Below are 17,830 nucleotides of genomic sequence, written 5' to 3' on the forward strand. Positions count from 1 at the left end.
TACTGAAATACACACTGGGGTAAGAACTCTTCAGAGGAGAGGAATAATGTGGGACTGCATGATGGTCTGTTTTGTGTACTTGGAGCATGAGGTAGGCATCTTTTCTGCGGTCGTTAATCTTGCTTTGATTGTATTCTTGTTTCCTACCCTGCTGCGTTGTTATATCTGTTACAACCATCCAGATAAAATCAAATTGACTGTTATATAGGAACAGAACACAACTGGCATGAAGTAGAATTTTAATTAAAAAAAACACCCAAAAAACTGAGATGAAAGGGAACATTTCCAGAGAGAGAGGCCAAACAATAACAGCAAAGCAGCAAGGAGCTAATAATGCACTATCCTCGTGGTTATAGAAACTTACTGGAACAGATGACCTAGCGGAAGACCTGTAGGATCTAGAGGAACAAACTGTGCTTTGTTTTACATTGAAACATTTTTGGATTTAATCAACTTCAATAAACAACGAATATCTTCCAATAAGTCTTGGTTTTGCAATTGTTGGGTTATTAGAGAGGCTTTCACCCCAAGTTCATGAGCCTGAAATGACAATAAAAAAGATATAAATGCCATGGAGTTGTTATAGCCTTTTCTCAACGGGAAGTAAAAATATATGTTTAGGGTCCTATGAATGGTCAGAGTACATCAGGCCTGCGGCCCAAGTGGACCACACATCCTCCTTCGGGGGGGGAAGCATAAGAAACCTTGAAGTGAGCACTTGTAGAGGAATCTGCCCCATATGGGAAGCTTCTTCCTAATCTTAGCAGTCAATGTTTTGTTTATGCCCTGAAACAAGAGTTTATGTCCCTCCTAAAAAACTCTGGACAAAACTCTGCTGATGTAACCAGACCGCGCTACAGCGACTGCAGCCCAGCTGAGCCAACTCAGACTCGCACGGAATCTATCTTGGATGACTCTTGCATACTAAAATTATCAGTCCCTTCTGATGCAATTGTGGGTGCTCTCATTATCTGCATCAATGTCCAGTCTCCTGAACTCCGCTGAGCTCTTGGCCTCAGAGGCACGTGAGCTTTTGTGGACAGCAGCTTACTGTGTCGGAGGCTTCATCCGATGCTGACGAAGGAGGCTGTTGCCCATGAAAGCTCATGCCTCTCTGAACTAGTTAGTCTCTAAGGTGCCACCCTGCCCTACTATATGTTTGACTTGGACCTCTGTAAACATAGCAAATTATTCAAGATGTCAACCAATGATTTCAGTAGACTGAATCCTTGTTAACATCACAGAAAATGCATATTTTGGACCCTTCTCTTACTAGCTACAAAATTCAATCTGCACAATGAATGAAGAAGGGTGGCCAGTAATCAGGCAGTTAGACTGTATAGTAAGGCATGTGCAGGTGAGCAGAGTTAAGACAGCACAGGCATCTTCAACCTGTAATATTATAACTTCTCAGTGACTTGATTTGCAACCAGAACACTGTCTACATGCGCTAATTATTTTTAAAAATAACTTTGTAGGTACTGAGAGATCTTTTTAATATGGTTCTACTTAACAGAATATATAAAAGTTATGCATTGGCTCAAGAAAGAATTCTTAAGTGATCTGTCTGAATAAAAAAGGTTTAACTTGCCTTTGGTAAGTCCATGGTGAAGTAATGAAGCATTGCAAGAGCATGCAAAACGATGGCCATCTTATCAGGCTTCTGTTTTGGGGCCTGTTCTCTGATATCTAATATTGCATTCAGTATTTGACTGGCTTCAGCTTGCTGGGCCTCACCTGCTTTGAGAGTGCAAATATTTTATGCTGGACACAGTCGCAAAAGAAGACCTAAATAAAATGATCTAGCTGTCTCTGTTCCATGCATCTAGGTAACTATCCCACACTTGCAGAATCTGAGCTCCATACAAATTCTCTATTCATTCATAATTGTATCTAACTGTCGCTTTCAGTGTCATATTTTTGCAGTAATCTGTAACAAATGGAAGTGATTCTATACAAAAATACATTGAAACATCAGCCTGTCCTCTCCAAATATTAGAGAGCTATAGATGTTCAAGACAGAAAAGAAAAGATACATTTGTCTAATCCATCTCTTACAAGTGCAGGGCTATGACAAATGGTAGACTTTCTAGTATTTTATACAGCCTCATGTATCCAGTGGGGGGACTTCTATGACTATTCTAGGATTACTGTATAGATTAACACAGAATATACTATGGTTCATCTGTTTAAGGAGATAAAAGGCTATATACATGCCTATGTAAGATGTAATTCAATTTTTTTTAATTTCAGTTTAAATCCATTAAAAATGAAATAAGAAAAATGTAAATAATGAAATATTTTCAGTGGAAAATATTTTTTTATACTGTAGTATTAAAACCTCAAATCTGTGTGGTTATAGCTTAAAGAAACTTGACTGAATTTGGCCTAAGCAAATGTCATGTCCTTAAGAATCACCTAAAAATAAATAGTGGATAAAATACAATGGAATCAAATGACTCCATATTGGCTGAGTAAGAATAAGACTGAAAGCTGTATTTACTTAGGGGTTCTTCACTGGCTTCCACGTCTCCAGCTAATATATCAATTTCTGTTGCAGACTTGAGAGTTTGTGACTGGATTTGAATCAACCTACTGAAATGGGCATGCCAGATATCAGTTGCCTATTAAAAAGGAAAGAGAATTAATATTAAAAGAAAGTCAAATGATAGTTTAAAGATAGCAAAAAAAGTGTGTCCTTGTCTTCTGCGCAACCTAGTTTTAAATGAAGCCTGTGATTGGAGGGTCATAACTATTCCATTCCTGCTAGCTCTCGTGATGCTAACTCTCTTCGTGATGTGCAGCTCAATAGTCCAGGGCCTTGGGATGTAATCACAATCCAGATGCATGTATAGCAAAACTGATCTCTGCTGCAGGGTTTTGGCTGGCTTGCCAAAATAAATGGGGACCAAATAGCCTTAATGCCATATTTTAAAAAATGTTGATACTTCTCAGAGCTGTCATAACATTAACAGGAGGTCAGAAACATGCAAACACCTGAAAAGAGTTTGTAAGTATCTAACCTCAGAGTACAGCGAGTCTGCAATGTCCATTTTGTTCTGGCGAAAGAAAACATTAGCCATGTGGAAATACCCTCCAGATGTACTGGTATCATGAGTTCCAAAGGCACAACTGGCAAAATAAATCTGAAATGCAAAGGAAACATAATCATATATGCTTAGTATTCATAACAAAAGAAATCTTATTTTAAAAACTTATGTTAATTCTTACACCCCCCAACCCCATCATTAGGTACATGATACATTTCACTCCAGAGGAGGACGCCATAAAAGAGAATCTAATTACTCAGGAGGGGAAAACTTCTGCCATGTTCCCAGGTAGGAACACGTCTGGAAAAGAAGACTCTTAAGCAAGACTAGAGACAGCTAATTTAGCTCCTAAATTCCTACGCTGAAATCTCTCATCAGAGGGGAGAGAGCACGGCCACAAAATGCTGCATTCCAGCTACACTAAACTAGCAAGGGGTTCTGAAGGGACGCTTCCTACCTAGTATAAGTTAGAGCAGCCTCTAAGCTGAAAACAGAAAGCCTTTACTGACTCCCAGACAGGCCCCCAACACTAGGGCAGCCAAAAGAAAGTGGTTACAATCGTCCCTAATATATCTGCAGACTAACAATATATGGCTGAAGCTTATAACTGAATAACTCTGATTCCTGGCCATGTTAACAATGTAAAGTGGGTATAAAATGTTACTAAACTAAAATGGCAGTAGTCTGTTATACCTGTAAAAACAGCATGCATACCAGAGAACTGCACAGGAGAATCTCAGTCAATACCCTGGCAAAAATAAATAATAAAAACATGGTTGATGAAAGAGAGAGTGCTTAGTTACCTAGTAACTGATGTCCTTCAAGGAGATTCACACATTCCTGGGAGCAGCTAGGTCGCACTGACCTCTGCTTTTCATAGCATTAGGTACATATCCATTCTCCCTTGCAACACTGGAAGCTTGGACAAGAGAGTACACTCTTGATCCAACTCTCATTAAAGTGTTTAGCAGGGAGCTGGATCTGATCCTATATAGTCCAAATCGATGTCGTACAGTCAGATTGCCCTCTACTCTGAAGAATGAAGGAAGGGAGGGAGGAGTATGCATCTGTATTGACTGAGTACTGAAGGCCATTATTAGGTAATTAAGCTAGCTTTCCTATTTATCCTAGCACTGATAGTATATTTATTTACTTTTAGAGAGACTAAATACCAGTAACAATCACTCTTGAAGAGATGAAATATGACTACAAGTAGTAAAATGTTGCAAGACTATTCTCATAAATTAGCATAGCAAAAAAAAAATGAAGGGAGAACATTATGGAACTAGCTAAGTATAATTCACTGAAGTTTAATTATTTTCTAACATACTCCTGATAAAGAAATAGTAGAACATGGTATAAAACGGAGAACAGAAAAAAGTGATGAATGTTAATAAACTCCTAAAACAAAAAGGGTATGTGGAAGAAATGCATAACACAGGGAAATACAGATTATTATAACACAAGCTTTAATAAGTACTGGTATGCATTGTCTAACATGCGTACCTAAACAGCCTAGGTTTTTCTAAGGCACTTATCACCAATGTGCCTAAAATCTATGGTGCAATCTGCAAACAAGGTTCTTTGGGTAAATGTGATATCTTTTATAAGATCAACTAAATAGTTGGAAAAATTGTTCTTTGCAAGCTTTCAGGCGCAAAAACACTCTTCTTCAGGCAGAGGGAGAGCCTACAGTTGTATTGTGCTCTCTCTCTTGGATAGAAGCCGTATCCTATCCAGGAGAGCACAGTACAACTGTAGGCTCTCCCTCTGCCTGAAGAAGAGTGTTTTTGCGCCTGAAAGCTTGCAAAGAACAATTTTTCCAACTTTTTAGTTGGTCTAATAAAAGATACCACGTTTACCCAAAGCACCTTGTCTGCTTATGTCCTTAGACCAACACGGCTACAACCAACACCCCCGAAACAACAAGGTGCAACCTAGCTTTCTGATGGGATTTCCTAATACTTTTTTTACAGTGACTATGTAAAATTACTAGAGAGAAATCTTTAGTAGTTCTGTATTTTAGTTGTCTTACATCATTAGCTAGGTGATATAAAGATTGTTCAAAGTCTCCTTTAGCAGCATAGACAAGACCCAGGTTACGATGCAATTTAGACTGAATGGCATTAGTGCAGTCGGGAGTCTTGAGAACAATCCACTGAGCCTGAGAGAGGTATTCATCTGCTTGGGTAAGATGACCAAGACCTGAAATTACATGCAGAGGAGAAGAGTGAGACAAATGTTCACAGAAGCTACAAAATATCTGCACAAGCCTTAGAACATGCAAGCAAATGAAGCCATCACATATGACTCTGATCTGTGCCTTCTGTGACTAGACAGAAACAAACTTCTAGATCCCCTTTTAACTGTGAGCTTCAAAGTCTGGATGTGTAGAGTGTAGCACAAATTATTTCTTAGGCTATCCCCAGATGAGGCATGCAAAATACTCCTGAATTCTTTCTCAATCAGAAAAAATCAGACTCATGGGCCAGGGGTGCTACTTATCTTCAGCTGACACCTGACCTGACCATAAAAAAAAGAATCTCGCTGATGAGACTGACCTGGAGTTTTTCCTGTGTGGAACAGCGGAAGTTGTGACCCAAAGGTCAAGACACCAAACCAATCTTAACTATTTCAGAAGGCAATTGCCATGCTGAGAGCGCTTTGTCAATACTATAGAGCTTTATGCTTCAGAACTTACTGAAGCCAAAAAGGAAGAGAATAGTTCTTGATCCTGCTTCTTTTCGGGGAATCGGAAAATAATGGAAAAGTTTTATTTCTTTTGAACCAATTCTGAATTCTTTCCCCATGTCCCTACACAAAATAAGCTTGTGGCTTCGTTCCTCAGTATTTCGTGGGAATGTCCTTTAAGGTGAAGAGGGTTCAGGATGGTGTTGAACTGTACATCTAAGAGGTTCTTGATGAATGTCATGGCAGATATTGGGAGAAAAAAAAAATTGATTGTCAGTAAAACTGACAACCTCACAGAATTTCTTTGGCTTTGTAAATATATGTATATAGGAAAACTTCTACTGAATACGTGTGTGTACACTGAGCTCAGTGGAAGTCCATCAAAGACTCTTTCAGTTTTTCACTTACTTTCTGTTTCTAAATTCACTGTTCTATATTTATCATCAATACTTTTTGTTTCAGCAGAAAACTTACCAGTGCTAGCTTCAGCTAAGATGAGATAAGCAGGCACTAATTTCACAGAATTTGAGCCATAAATACTAATGCTGAAACGCAGTGAATGTAAAGCTGCAGGAATTGCTTCTTCGTGTTTTCCTTCATATAGAAACTTCTGGGCCACTTCATAAGTAAGGTCAGCGATGTACTTCTACGGGGAAAAATAAGTAATAGATGCAAGTGAGCACAGGATGAATGAAAATATTCTCTTCACATGGAAACACTTATCACTCTCTCTCTTACAATATGTTGCTACATAGACTTTCAACAGTGTTTTTAGTTTTAGTATTGTCAATAACTAATGGATGAAATTTGGGCCCTTCACAGGTTTCCATTACTCGTTGTCAGATCCTCCATTATCTCATCCTGAAATAGAGGGACTGATGCGTACAGCTGATTAAGGTAGGGGTAGAAGGACTTCCTTAGTAATAAGGACTGAAGCACACACAATTTAATGTGTGTGAAAAGGCTGCCATTTCAATCTCCGAATATACAGAACTTGAGTCGCTCCCACTTATGTACATAATACACACGCAGCCTTTGCTACGGTGACCCCTGACCCCGCGACACGTGCAACGCACGACTACAGGACCCTTTCTTTGCAGTGACCTTTGAAAATGAAACAAAGAGCAAACCAGCGACCATCCAGACTAGATTCAGGTTAAGATGTTCATGGCAGACTAACACAGTGAGGTGTTCAATTTCCATTAAGAGTTAGATAACTAACTCTCTCGTGAGTTTTCAAAATTTTGGTCATAACCTGAAAGAGCAGTACTCTTTTTTTTTCCCCCATCGGACATTGCACACCACTGAGACCTCTCCCCTTGGGGATTCAGCAAGGATTATGTAATGGGGCAGCCACCGAGGTACTAGTGACTGCCCCGTAAGCAGACATAAAAACAGCAGCCGTATGCAGCACGTCACTGAAACTCCTCAAGGTAGCTTTCTTGTTCTTTTTATTTCACATCTGAATCGTTATGTATTGCTGTTTGAGGTTATGGCTCGAGGCAGCGGGCAGACCGAGGCTCTTTTCTTCTACGTGACTTGTCATTCTAGTAACAAGATCTGTTTTGGGGAACGTGGTTTGACTTCTCCATGTCGTAATGCTGCTGTTACATTTTGGCAAGGCACCTGGATGCTTCAATCACGTGACAGCAAAAATTAAATTAAGAAAGCCTTATTGATCAACTGGCTCCTTTTCCACGCACCAAAACGTAAGGGCAGCAGTCTAGTAATTTGTACGGACGATTCCCAGGCGACGTTCGCTTGCGCGCGTACCTGCCGGCGCAGCAGCTGCTCCGCGCCGTGCTTCCTTTCTTTTTCGGAGCTGAAAAACGGGACTGAGGTGCGCACGGGAGTCAGCAGCGGGCAGATCTTCTCGTGGATGCTGTCCCAGTCCGCTTTCTGGTGATCGGCATCACTGGCAGCACAACGGGGAAAACACGGTTTAACTACAGATCCTTCTACTGGATTTCTGCTAGCTAGTCCGTTATCCCTTCTCTCGTTTCTCTTGCATTTCTCACGGAAAGGAGCGCCGACTCGTACCAGCGGCCTTCCCTTCCGCCGACCCACCCAGCCCCTCTCCCTCCGCCGCTCCCCTCGTGCTGCCCCGCCGCGCGTGCGCACATCCCGCCTGCGGGGCCCCCGGCCGGGACCGGACAGCGGACACCGGGCGGCGGCGGCGGCGGCGGCGCTCACCAGTAGTAGGTGACGCCGCAGGCTCCGCAGCGCAGCTGGGCCGCGGCCCCGCACAGCTCGCAGTGCCGGCCCCGCCCGCGCGGCAGCGCCAGCGGCACCAGCTCCTGGGCCTGCATCCCGCGTTGCTGCGGCAACGGCGCGCTTCCGGGGGAGGGGGCGGGGCCCGGCCGCGCTTCCGGCGCGCGGCAGTGACGCCAGCGGCCATGGCGGCGGCGGCAGCGGGTCCGGGCGAGGCGGAGACGGAGACGGCGGCGGCGGCGGCGGAGGGGCGCGTGCGGGCGTGGGCCGAGGCGCAGCGCGCGCGGGGCCGGCGCGTGGCGCTGGTGACGTCGGGGGGCACGCAGGTGGCGCTGGAGGCGCGGGCCGTGCGCTTCCTGGAGAACTTCAGCAGCGGGCGGCGCGGGGCGGCCTCGGCCGAGCGCCTCGTGCGCGCCGGCTACGGCGTCTGCTTCCTGCACCGCGCGCGCTCCGCCTTCCCCTGGGCCCGCGCGCTCCCGCCCGCGCCCGCCCTGCTGGACGCGCTGCGCCTGCGGCCCGGCCCCAGCCTCACGGCCGACCTGGCCGCCCTGCCCGGCCTGCTGCCCGCCCTGCAGGACTACCGCCGCGCGCGGGACCAGGCCGCGCTGCTGCCGCTCGAGTTCACCAGCCTGGCCGAGTACCTGGCGCTGCTGCGCGCCGCCGCCCGCGCCCTCGCGCCCCTCGGTACGTGCCAACGGGGCACGCGTGATTGTGCCCCTGCACCTCGGCGCACGTACCATTGTGTCTGTGCCCGTGAGTGCACGTGTGAGCAGTCACGGGCACGTCCGTGCATGATTGTGCCCGTGCACGTGTGCAGTCGCAGGCACGGCCCCGCGCAAGCATGCCCAGGCGTGATTGTGCTCGTGCCCCTTTTCACATGTGAGCAGTCCCGGACACAGCCCCGCACGACCGTGTGTACATGGACATTTGCGTGTGCGCATGGACACGGACAAGCTCGTGGGCGGTCACAAACACGCTCGCGTGCTCTGGGAGAGGTGCGGAGGCCGCGCTGTCGGGTGACGTGCAGCGAACATCCGCTCGGCAGCCGTCGAAAGGGCAAATGAAAGAGCGATGAGTTGCGAACAAAGCTAAAGTGTCGCGTGCCGTTTATGAGCCCGCAGGACGGCTGCCCCTCGAACACGGCGCCCAGTTCTGGTCCCACCGCCAAAGCCGTAGGGAGGGACTAGAGATCGGCACAAGGATGACTGGTCTGGAGCGGGGCCAGGCTTCTTCAGCTTAAAAAAGAGATGTCTCGGGCGTCACATGAGCATTTACCAAATGCTAAATGGGGAAGAGAAAGTAAATAGAGATTATTATTTTTTATGTCTCAATACAAGAATTAGGGGTGACAACATGGAGCTAGTAGGCAGTCAGTTTAAAACGATGGAGAAGAAGTTATTCTTCACCCAGCAGGTCATTAACGTGTGTGGAACTGGTTGCCACCAGCTGTTGTGGGAGCCGAGCGCTCAGTCAGATTCAGAAAGGGCTTGGACGTGTGCTCGGAGGAAAGGGGCATCAGCAGCTTTTGGGTATGGGAGCGAAGGGCGCAGCCTCTGCACCAGAGCTTCCTGGAGCTTAAATGCTGCAGGCTGCAAGAGAGAGGAACAGTGGAAAAGACTGGTCAGACCCAGGTCGATCCCTTCCAGTAGCTGTGCTCTGCCATGGTGTGGCAGGAGACTGGGCAAGACAGACCTGTGGTCTGACCCAGTCTGTGGCAGTTTGTATGTTCTCTATGTTCTTACTACCCTGGCCTGTCTCCTCAGGTGCCAGCGCCATGTTCTACCTGGCTGCAGCCGTGTCCGACTTCTACGTGCCAGCCTCAGAGATGCCTGAACACAAGGTCCAGTCCTCAGAGGGGCCTCTGCAGGTGAAAGCTCTAGTCTGTGCCGGCGCTCGGCTCATCCTCCCTGCCCTGCCCATGATGGGTTCAGTGACCTCGGACTTGCCTGCACACACGTCTGGGTGTCCTATGGAGGCAGAAGCCAGTGACCGTGCTCCATGCCAAAAAGCATGGAGTTCCCCTTGCACCTATTAGATGTGCCAGGCCATTAAGGCTGGCAGACCAGCAATGGGCCCTTGCTTTCCAACCCTTTTCTTATTTTTTCCCCTTGATTAGTGGCTTTCTCCTAGGGAGGTAGCTAGGATTTCCAGTCTCCACCGTCCTGTAAGTCAGGCAGGGGGGGTGTGCGCAAGGCTGCTGATGACAGGATCTGCCGGGGGGAAGAACCTGTGAGGAAACAGTTTGTGCCCTGAGTTGCGTCATGGTTGGGCAAATTAGAACAAAGGGTGGGAGGTAATGCTGAGGAATGGAGTGGAAAGGTTGCATGGCAGGTTAAGGGCTGCGCTGCTAATCTAGCTAGGTGGTTCTGCTTAGCTTTGTGCCTGAACTAGATCCAGGGCTAGCAGATCTCCAGAACTTGCTTGTAGATGCTATATATTTAACCTAAAAATGTCAGTGCAGAATGAAACGGCGAGCCCTCCTTCGTATGTCTGTATTACAGAGGTTTGCAAACTCACCTTTAAGTGGGATCAGAGTTATCCCCAACACCTTGCTTCCAGATGAGAGGAGCTTGCATATTGATTCTGTTACTTAGGGCTGTTTCATCTGTCAAGGAAACTTTTTTTTCTCATCCAAATTGGTATTCAAACTGAATTTTGTGAGTGTGTGATAATGGACATTTTTTAATTTTCCTAATAAAATGAAATGGAGACTTAAAAATGCCAATGCTCTAAGTGTAGAATTCAGGTGAAACTAGCATTTTCTGTATTCCCTGTCTTTACCTTATTTCTCTTTGAAATCATTTTACTATGTGCAAAAATGTCTGTCTTGTGATATTTTTTTTTCCTCCTGAATGCAGATCACGATGAAGATGGTGCCAAAAATGCTGTCTCCACTAGTCAAAGAATGGGCCCCTGAAGCTTTTGTTATTTCTTTTAAACTGGAAACGGATCCAGACATCTTAATTGATAAATCACGGAAGGCTTTGGAAAAGTATCGGCATCAGGTGGTGATTGCAAATATCCTGGAATCACGGAGAACCTCTGTTATTGTTGTAACTAACGACTCTCAAACTAAGTTATCGCTTTCTGATGAAGAAGTAGCACAAGGTGTGGAAATAGAGGAGAAGATAGTGAACCACCTTCAGGCTCAACACACAGCATTTATAGAGAAACAAAACTCTGATGGGAAGGGAACTGCTTGTGCTAGGTCTGACTCATCAGAAGCAAACTGAATTTGAGTAGGGGGACAGTAAAACTGGAGGAATTCTCTATTACGGGTAAATAGAGAAAAAGTAACCGAAGCACTGGATAGGAGGAGAAAAGAGTACCGTCCAATACTGTTTAACTTTCCCATGATTTCATAATGATTATATGAAGTTCATATTTAAAAATATATATATAGAAATCATTCCCAAAGAATACTATTGCTCCTGTTTATGGAGAAGAAAGGGAAATATATTTCCATAGCCATTTTCTTGTATGGGGTTGGGTTCTGTATGTGTGTGTAAAGATTTCCCAGGAGCTGCTTTTCTTAAGACCCCATGTAACTGCAGATTTGAAATCCCAGAAGGTACAAAGGAGCCCACCAGAAGAAAAGACCTGTCACTCCCAGTTGGAGAGGGTCACAGAGCTAGGAATCAGCCAAACACAGGGCACAGCAAATGACAGAATAGGGACAGGAGTGATGAGTGTCAGAGGTGTATGGAGAAACAGCTGGGCACACCAAGCAGAGAGTTTTGCATAGCATTTGGTGTGTAACAGGGAGTTCAAAGAGTCTTTGGAGACTGCTCAGAGGAACTCTGTCCCCATGTATCAGAGGGTTGGGGAATGGAGGTAGGCCTCGCAGTTGTTGCAGAGAACTTTTCATTCAGCTTCTTCCTTGGATACCAGTCAATGATTGGCCATTTCAGTTGGTGCCAGGAGGAATTTGAAAATGATACGTTTGACTTCATGGGGCCATGGGTAGGGAGGGCAGAGGTACTTGCCTAAGGTACTGGAGAAGCTGAGGAAAGGGCTACAACTTAATATGCCAGTGGTAGCAGTATGTCTTCTATTGCAGCAAAAAGGGACAGGTAAGGGAGAGATGGGTGGTCCACAGCGTGGTATCAGGGCAGGACAGAAAGGCAAGGACATCTATGCAGTGGAACACAGGTACATGGAGAAGGCCTTTAGGTATGGTCTGGAGAGAGGGCTGGCTGGGGACTGTAACTTACTTGGGTGGTGGGCTGGGGCAGCTGAAGGGGGATTGACCTAGGTACTAGTGCTCTACTGTCTGTCTTAAAATCTGAGCCATTTGGATGTGCAACAAAGACATTGTATGTGCTGTGGGATTTGATGGTCCTCACTTTGTAAATGGTACTTTCACGTGATTTAAAATGTACAGGCTGAAATACATTCTTTAATCTACCTTTTTAACTTGCAGTGAGGAAAGGTAGAAATGGTTGGATGGCATTTGCAGCTGTCCCCACAGCTGTATGTGAGGTGGAAATTAATTTAAATGGTTCCCTTGAAACAGGGTTAGGGGAGGCTTTTTTTTTTTAAAGCAAGTTGAAGGTAGCATTCAGGTTAAGAGTTCTCTGCTCATTCCAGGACTATGAAAAATTCCTGGGAGCAGTGGGCCTTTCAGGGATAGTGGGCAGGGATCACACACTGCTGTCATAACACTGAACATCTAAGGGCCAACACATACTTGTACTTGAGGGAGATAAATCTGAAGACAGCAAGAGAGGCTGAGGGGGAAGCAGCGTGAAAATGGGACCAGGCTGATCAGTTAGGAGGGTGGGATGAGGTTTTGAAGAAAAAAGCAGGGGAGAAACCTCAGTGTCAGTGAATCTGCAGAAGAGATAGGGCCGTAGTTTGTAAGTCTGCTGTAAAGAAAAGTCAAGAAGCTGAGTTGGGGCAGGGACTCTTACGCAAGAAGTCAGGATGCCGAGAAGGGATTGCGGGCTTTGGAACAAGGGTGGAGGAGTTGTGCTGCTGGCCAGTAAGCAGGCAGAATTGGATGACTGACTGCCTGACTGACTACGCTGTGATAACAGGATGATGAGACTGACCCTGCCTGTGGTCTGAGATTGTTTGAGCCACCCATGAAATGCTCCTTTCTAAGTGAGAGCCCCCAGGCTACATTGTGCACCTACTTACAAGACAGGCTGTAAATGTTTGGCTGTGCTGCCTGTGGATGTCTGGCTGTAGGGGGCTGGTTTTGCACACTCTCTGTGCCTTGGAAACTCCTAAGTAGAATATTGCAGTCAGTCAGCTGTGGGGGGTTCTTGATGGAGTTGTCTGCCATGCATGCTCTGTGTACTGTTGCATTTTGAAATGGTATATTGTAGCTCATAGCATGTTGTCTTGTGAACATTTGCTCTGCAGGCGGAGGCCAGCTCGTTGTCTGCTTGTGGGATTTGTTGCACATTTTGCAAGAAGTTAGTTATTTGACTGATGAGAGAAATAAAGCTTTCTTATGAGCAAACAAAATACGACTTGAATGTGTCCTTTGGGACCCCTGGGGAGCCTGTGGAGTTAAAGTATTGGAGCCACAGTTTAGGGTTTGCGTTCAAGGTGCTTAGTTCCCACAGGACATTGTTCTTCTCAGCTGGAGTTAGCTGTGGTTGGGGTCCTATGGGGGAATTCCTCCTTTATGTAGAATGAGGTCATGAGTGTTTCTAGTGCTGGGGCTGGCGAGCCTTGGGGCGAGTGGATTTGCTGTGGAGGTGGTGGGAGGCAGGTAGCTTTAGAGCACGCTTTCCAGAAATGCTTGTTCCTAATGTACGTGAGCTGTGCCGAGTGCTCGTGCCCGTTCGTATTAACTGTCCCGTGATAGCTAGATCCACTCCACCACCACGAGGCCCTTTTCCACCAGATCCTGGGTGGGTTCAGTGCAGTGCTGTATTTTATGTAACACTGAGGAGGTTGCCCGGGGTCCAGTGTCAGGGTGCCAGATACCTCGTTCAGCGTACAGGGGAGTGGAGTGGTGAGCGTCTGAGGCGCTGAGAAGACGAGTGGATGGATTCCTGGTGTTCTTTCTGCACGATGGAAAGCTACCCAGCCCAAACCACACAGACAGCCCTGCCGCGCAAGGCGAGAGCCCTGCTGGAGCGTTTTGGAGGATCGGTGCAGGGAACAGCAGCGCTCTGCAGGTATGCGCCAGGCAGATCTGGAACCAGACCTGCACAGCCGTGGTAGCGTGCTCCACTTCTCTGCGAATCCGTCCCACACACGAGTGAGCCTTGCTCGCCCAGGACAGACAGTGCGGTGCCGCGTGAGCGCGGCTGCTCCGTCTCTGCTTGCAGCAGCTGCCCGGTGCCACACGCACGGGCCTTCCCATCCGCGTCTCCGGCCGGCGGCGCGTGTCCTGCTGCTAACGCGGCTCTGCACGGCGATTGGGGCATCTCCGGGGGGAGGTGGGGGGCAGCGTGTGTGCCTCGTACTCCACGCTGCGCCACGCAGTGCCAGGCTGCATCGGAATGCGCCCACCGTGCGGCTGCTAGTACGTGTACAGCGGTGGGACTGCACACAGCTCCTCTGAAGCGTCGTATTCAGCGTTTACGAACAAATGCCTTCACGGAAGACGGGGAGTCGCAGCGTTTGGCGCCGCTTTCCAGGCTGGGCTTTAAAGCGCCGCCCTCGTGGCGCCGCGCGACGCCCCCCCCCCCCTCCCGCCGCGCCGGCCCGAGGAGACTGCCGTGCTTGATTGGAGCGAGGCGGGGCGGGGGCGGGACCTCGCGCCAGGGGGCGGGTCCCCCGACGACAATGGTCTGCGCCGTTGCCATGGCGCCGCCGCAGCGCGCCGGGGGGGCGGGGCCGTTGTCATAGCTCCCGCCGCGCGGGCCGCGGGCCGCATGGAGCCGGCCGCGCCGGTGAGTGGAGCCCGCGGGCCGGGCCGGGGCCGGGGGCCGGCCGTGCGGCGCGGCGCGGCAGGGCAGTGGTGGGCGATGCAGCCCCGCGCCCTTGTTCCGAGGGGCGGCCTGGTGACCCGGGCGCCCTAGTCCTTGCCTCCCCCCCCCACGCACCCCCGCAGCAAGGCTAGCACGTTGCGCTTGCCCGTGTTAAAGTGCATGCTGTCCTGCTCCGCCCGCGTGCCTGCCCAGCCCTGCCCGGACCCCCTCCCCGCACGGCTCTGGCAGGGCACCGCTGCGCCCCCCCCGCGCGTCCTTTCACCCCTCAAGACGCCGAGTTGCCCCGGGCCCTCCTCAGTTGAAATGTCACAAAGCCCCCATGGCCTTTAATTAAAAGCGTATGGTGTCATTTGAGTTTGGGGAAATGGGGGAGTCTCTGGTTCCTGTGCAGCCTAGTGCCCCCGTTCCCAAAGATGTTCACGAAGGCAGCGTCACTGCCCGTGCGCAGACACCCCCGCCACGGCCTGCTCGTTAGACAGGAGCTGTCAAACGTGACATCATTAAACGTGTTTAGGAGCCGGTTCGACTTCTGTTCTCTGCGCGAGCTGCGCTGAGGACGTTTCAGTCTCGTGATAACTGTTGTCAGTTCAAAAGTCCCTGCGCCCAAACACCTCTCTCCTCGGAGACTACTGCGTTTTGGAGATTTGAGTTGGTTACGTTTTGATGATTTCCTTGTACAGGAAAAAATACGGGTGGAAGACATACTGCGGCGGCTCCAGGAAGAAGGGATCAGCCCTTCGGCCTCTGTAGAAGAACAGCTCTGCTGCGTGTGGCGCTTGCTGCTGCGTAATGAAGACAAGTTACAGTCTGCGACGCGGGGCTTGGAGGAGCTGAGACAGCAGCAAGCGGAAGAAATGAGAGAAGTACGGCCTAGTTGATATTGGAGTTATATTTCTATTTCCTGGTCCTTTGCCACGTTCAAAATCCGCCTCGCTCATTTTTGTGAAGAATGTATTTTTCCCCACCGCTGGTAATTCACACGATGAGCTCTTCACTCTTGTTCCATCTTCTCCTTGGTCATCCGCCAAGGCAAATACCGTAGGAATGGCCTTCTAAGACGTACGTGGCTCGGGGTGCTCAACCCCCAGCCCGCAGGGCCCTGTCATCTCGCCCGCAGATGCGGCCTATAGAGCAGTGCTAGGAAGGGGCTTAAACAGAGCCTGGCCGGCTCTGTTGGCCAGTTGTGTGCCAGCTTAGCAAGCCTGTCTGCTCCAGACGGCCGGTGAGACTGGAAGCCTGATGTCAGGAACCCTAAGACAGCCAGTTTCACCCAAAGTTGTCGTGAAGAGTGAAGACGGAGTTATAGTTATAGCTCCCTGTTCTCAATGCTTTCTCCATCATTTCTGTCTTCTTTCTGCCTTTCAAAGTCTTGCTTTTCACTTACAGCTACCTTGTAATATAGGGTACATGCATCTGTCTAATACCTGCCTCGTTGCACCTCAGTTTTGGTGTCTATGCCAATGTGTTTCTTGTTGGACTGATTTCCGTTACCTTATATTTGCCCTTTGAGTCTGCTTCTAGGTATCCATCAGCAGAGAGAAATAGGGAAAGCTTCAACTATCCCAAACATTTAAAAAGCTCTGTAAACGTTTGGTGGGGTTTTTTTTCTTCTTCTCCTTCCTGGAAGTATGTTTAGATTTGTATTGTAACTACTGAGACTAGTGCGTGAGCTCCTGATGTTAATAATCAGCTGGACAACCAAAGTCTCACAGTCATTAAAAGGTTTCCATGTTCTTTTCATTTCCAGGTGGAAAACTATGTGGGCCACGTCCGTAACCTGACAGAGGAACGAGATGCTCTTACCACTGAATTTGAAAAAGAAAATGAACAGTTGACACTCGAGTTACGACAGCTGCAACTCCAGCAGGGTAACCCCCTCTCCTTTTTCTGAAAGGGTCTCGTATTTGTGCTTTAACAGTTGCCATTGTACAGGGAACAAAGTACAGGTTCAGGAGAGCTAGCTTAAGCTTGCAGGAAACTGCAATGATTTGTTTTTGTACTCTTGTATTTCAGCAGGCTAACTTGTATTAAACAAGCTTGTATAATATGCAATCCTAGACGTTTTGTGGTGTGGTAGCTGTGCAGGGAGCAGATGCATATCAGTGAATACAAAACTAGTTGAATCATCATGCTTAATTAGTAGTTACCAATGGCTCAATCAATATCTAGTTGGGAGGGGGTATCAGGTGGGGCTCCTCAAGGGTCTGGCACACTTAGCAAATCTGCAGATGACACCGAGTTGTTTGACAGTGCAGACTCTGGACAGGGTAGGATTAGGATCCAGAACAACCTGAATAGATGCAGGGGTGGAGGGGAGAGGATGGTCTGCAGTCAACCAGATTAAATTTAGCGAGGACAAGTACAAAGTCCTGCTCTTGGGGTGGAATAACTGCATGCTCAAATACAGACTGGGAATGATTGTCTAGGCTGCAATACTGTAGAAAAGTACCTGGGGGTTACAGTGTACCATAGGTTGAATATGAACCAACAGTGTGCTCTTGTTGCCAAAAAAAAAAAAGGCAATGGCTTAGTGGATTGTATTAAATGGAGTGTCTCTTTCAAGGGAAGGGAAGCTTGCTTATGACTCTATTCCATGCTGGTCCGGCCTCACCTGGAGTCCTGTGTCCAGTTTTGGGCCACACACTTCAAGAAGGACACGGACAGATTGAAAAGAGTCCGGTGGAGAGTGACAAAAATGATTAGGGGCCTTGGAGGCAGACATAGGAGGAAAGGCTGAAAGAGTTAAGGTTAATTAGTCTGGAGAAAAGAAGACTGAGGAGGGTTTTGATAACAGTCAGTTAGAGAGAGGATGGAGATGGGTTTTTCTCTGTGGCCATAGGGGACAGGACTGAGAGCAATGGCTCAAGCTGCAGCAAGGGAAATTTAGGTTGGAGATTAGGAGGAACTTTCTGACTACAAGTATGATTAAGCACTGGAACAGACTACCTAGAGAAGCTGTGGCATCTCCATCCCTGGAAATTT

The 17,830-nt window shown here is 47.8% G+C and overlaps 3 protein-coding genes across 7 annotated transcripts in view; 2 read left to right on the forward strand and 1 right to left on the reverse strand.

The window, feature by feature from the left end:
* Positions 1 to 222: 222 nt before the first annotated feature.
* ZMYND12 (zinc finger MYND-type containing 12) lies at positions 223 to 8,068 on the reverse strand. Of its 2 annotated transcripts, none has more exons than XM_014604167.3 (8): positions 7,935 to 8,068; positions 7,515 to 7,656; positions 6,216 to 6,387; positions 5,086 to 5,255; positions 3,024 to 3,146; positions 2,504 to 2,624; positions 1,592 to 1,740; positions 223 to 540 (listed from the first exon to the last, which is right to left on the reverse strand). In XM_014604167.3, the coding sequence occupies exons 1-8, from the start codon at positions 8,048 to 8,050 to the stop codon at positions 424 to 426; spliced, it is 1,110 nt and encodes a 369-aa protein (XP_014459653.1). In that variant the 5' UTR covers positions 8,051 to 8,068; the 3' UTR covers positions 223 to 423. The 2 variants fall into 2 exon arrangements, with proteins under 2 accessions (XP_014459653.1, XP_019350844.1); XM_019495299.2 differs by having other exon boundaries at positions 1,592 to 1,737; positions 7,935 to 8,066.
* Positions 8,069 to 8,122: 54 nt separating this feature from the next.
* On the forward strand, positions 8,123 to 13,427 carry PPCS (phosphopantothenoylcysteine synthetase). 2 transcript variants are annotated; one of them, XM_059716949.1, is made up of 3 exons: positions 8,123 to 8,636; positions 9,716 to 9,819; positions 10,811 to 13,427. In XM_059716949.1, exons 1-3 carry the CDS (start codon positions 8,138 to 8,140, stop codon positions 11,183 to 11,185), a joined length of 978 nt encoding a protein of 325 aa, XP_059572932.1. In that variant the 5' UTR covers positions 8,123 to 8,137; the 3' UTR covers positions 11,186 to 13,427. The 2 variants fall into 2 exon arrangements, with proteins under 2 accessions (XP_059572932.1, XP_059572933.1); XM_059716950.1 differs by lacking the exon at positions 9,716 to 9,819 and having other exon boundaries at positions 8,560 to 8,636.
* A 1,310-nt stretch (positions 13,428 to 14,737) lies between these two features.
* The window catches only part of CCDC30 (coiled-coil domain containing 30), a 38,156-nt gene continuing 35,063 nt past the window's right edge, over positions 14,738 to 17,830 (forward strand). For 2 of the 3 annotated variants that reach the window (XM_059716943.1, XM_059716944.1), the window contains exons 1-3: positions 14,738 to 14,809; positions 15,529 to 15,711; positions 16,596 to 16,716. In XM_059716943.1, coding sequence (XP_059572926.1) covers positions 14,792 to 14,809; positions 15,529 to 15,711; positions 16,596 to 16,716 — 322 coding nt within the window. In that variant the 5' untranslated portion in view covers positions 14,738 to 14,791. Of the gene's footprint in view, positions 14,810 to 15,528; positions 15,712 to 16,595; positions 16,717 to 17,830 lie in introns of those variants that run through there. The other variant, XM_059716945.1, reaches the window with a different exon arrangement.

Source organism: Alligator mississippiensis, chromosome 13 (assembly GCF_030867095.1).
Source record: "Alligator mississippiensis isolate rAllMis1 chromosome 13, rAllMis1, whole genome shotgun sequence".
NCBI classification, from domain to species: domain Eukaryota; kingdom Metazoa; phylum Chordata; order Crocodylia; family Alligatoridae; genus Alligator; species Alligator mississippiensis.